The sequence below is a fragment of the Chinchilla lanigera genome, unplaced genomic scaffold, assembly GCF_000276665.1.
Source record: "Chinchilla lanigera isolate Chin_1 unplaced genomic scaffold, ChiLan1.0 scaffold00063, whole genome shotgun sequence".
Classification (NCBI taxonomy): Eukaryota; Metazoa; Chordata; class Mammalia; order Rodentia; family Chinchillidae; genus Chinchilla; species Chinchilla lanigera.
The window spans coordinates 8497518-8498384 of record NW_004955464.1 but is presented as its reverse complement, the minus strand read 5'-3'; the positions used below and the strand labels follow the sequence as shown (position 1 = coordinate 8498384).

Genomic DNA, 867 nt, shown 5'->3' with positions numbered 1-867 from the left:
CGATATATGTGTGTCCCAAAGACTCAACTCAGTGCCAAGAGATGTATATATCCTAAATTTATATTTGTTAGAATATTTTTTTTAAAAAAAAATTGAAAAGAGAGGGCCTGGGGAGACATAGAAGAGACTCTCCGAGTTGAGAGCGCAGCCGACGAGGTGAGCGCAGCTAAAGGAGCAGCGGAGCGCGCGGCGGCCGCCCCAACTCGCAGGAATCCTTGGCCCTTTGGAAAAGCGGCCGTGCGAGCCTGGAGGAGGTGTCCGGAGAGAGGCGAACACCCAGAGCGCACAGCCCTGCGAGCGCACCTGCGCCTGCGGCTGCTCCCCTTTGCCAGCCCTCACCCCCCGCCCAACAAAACGGCAAAGACTCCGGGAAGCAGGAGGACCCGAGCCGGGGCAGAGCGCGCGCCAAGGGCACAGGGGCCGCGGCCCGCGGGGACAAGGCCGGGTTGGCGTTGGGGGCCGCGGGGCCCTCGCCCTACTGCTTCTCGGGGGCGCCGTTGACCATGGGGCCGTAGAGCCCGCCGCCGTAGGTCGGCTCCTTGTGCACGGCGGCGGCGGCGGCGGCGGAGCGGTCGCGCATGAGGTCGCTGAAGGCGTAGTCCATGGGCGGCCGGAAGCCGAGCGTGGGCACCAGGCCGGCGGTGGAGTAGGGCGCCATGAAGGCCAGGCCGCGGCTGTGCGCCGCCGCCGCCGAGTAGGCCAGGCGCAAGGGGCTGAGGCCGAGAGGCGCGCCCAGCGGGTAGGCGCCCGCCTCGGCCCCGAAGTGACTGGCGTTGGGCTGCAGAGGCGAGAAGGCCGAGCGGCTGCTCAGCGAGCCCAGCGCCCCGGGCGCCATGGCGCCGGCCAGCAAGGGTCTGTGGTGCGGGG

The 867-nt window shown here is 67.9% G+C and overlaps 1 protein-coding gene across 1 annotated transcript in view; it reads right to left on the bottom strand.

Moving 5' to 3' along the window:
- Positions 1-377: 377 nt before the first annotated feature.
- The window catches only part of Dmrta2 (DMRT-like family A2), a gene marked incomplete in the record, with an annotated part of 4616 nt that continues 4126 nt past the window's right edge, over positions 378-867 (bottom strand). Inside the window, 1 exon segment of the mRNA XM_013521761.1 lies at positions 378-867. Coding sequence (XP_013377215.1) covers positions 476-867 — 392 coding nt within the window.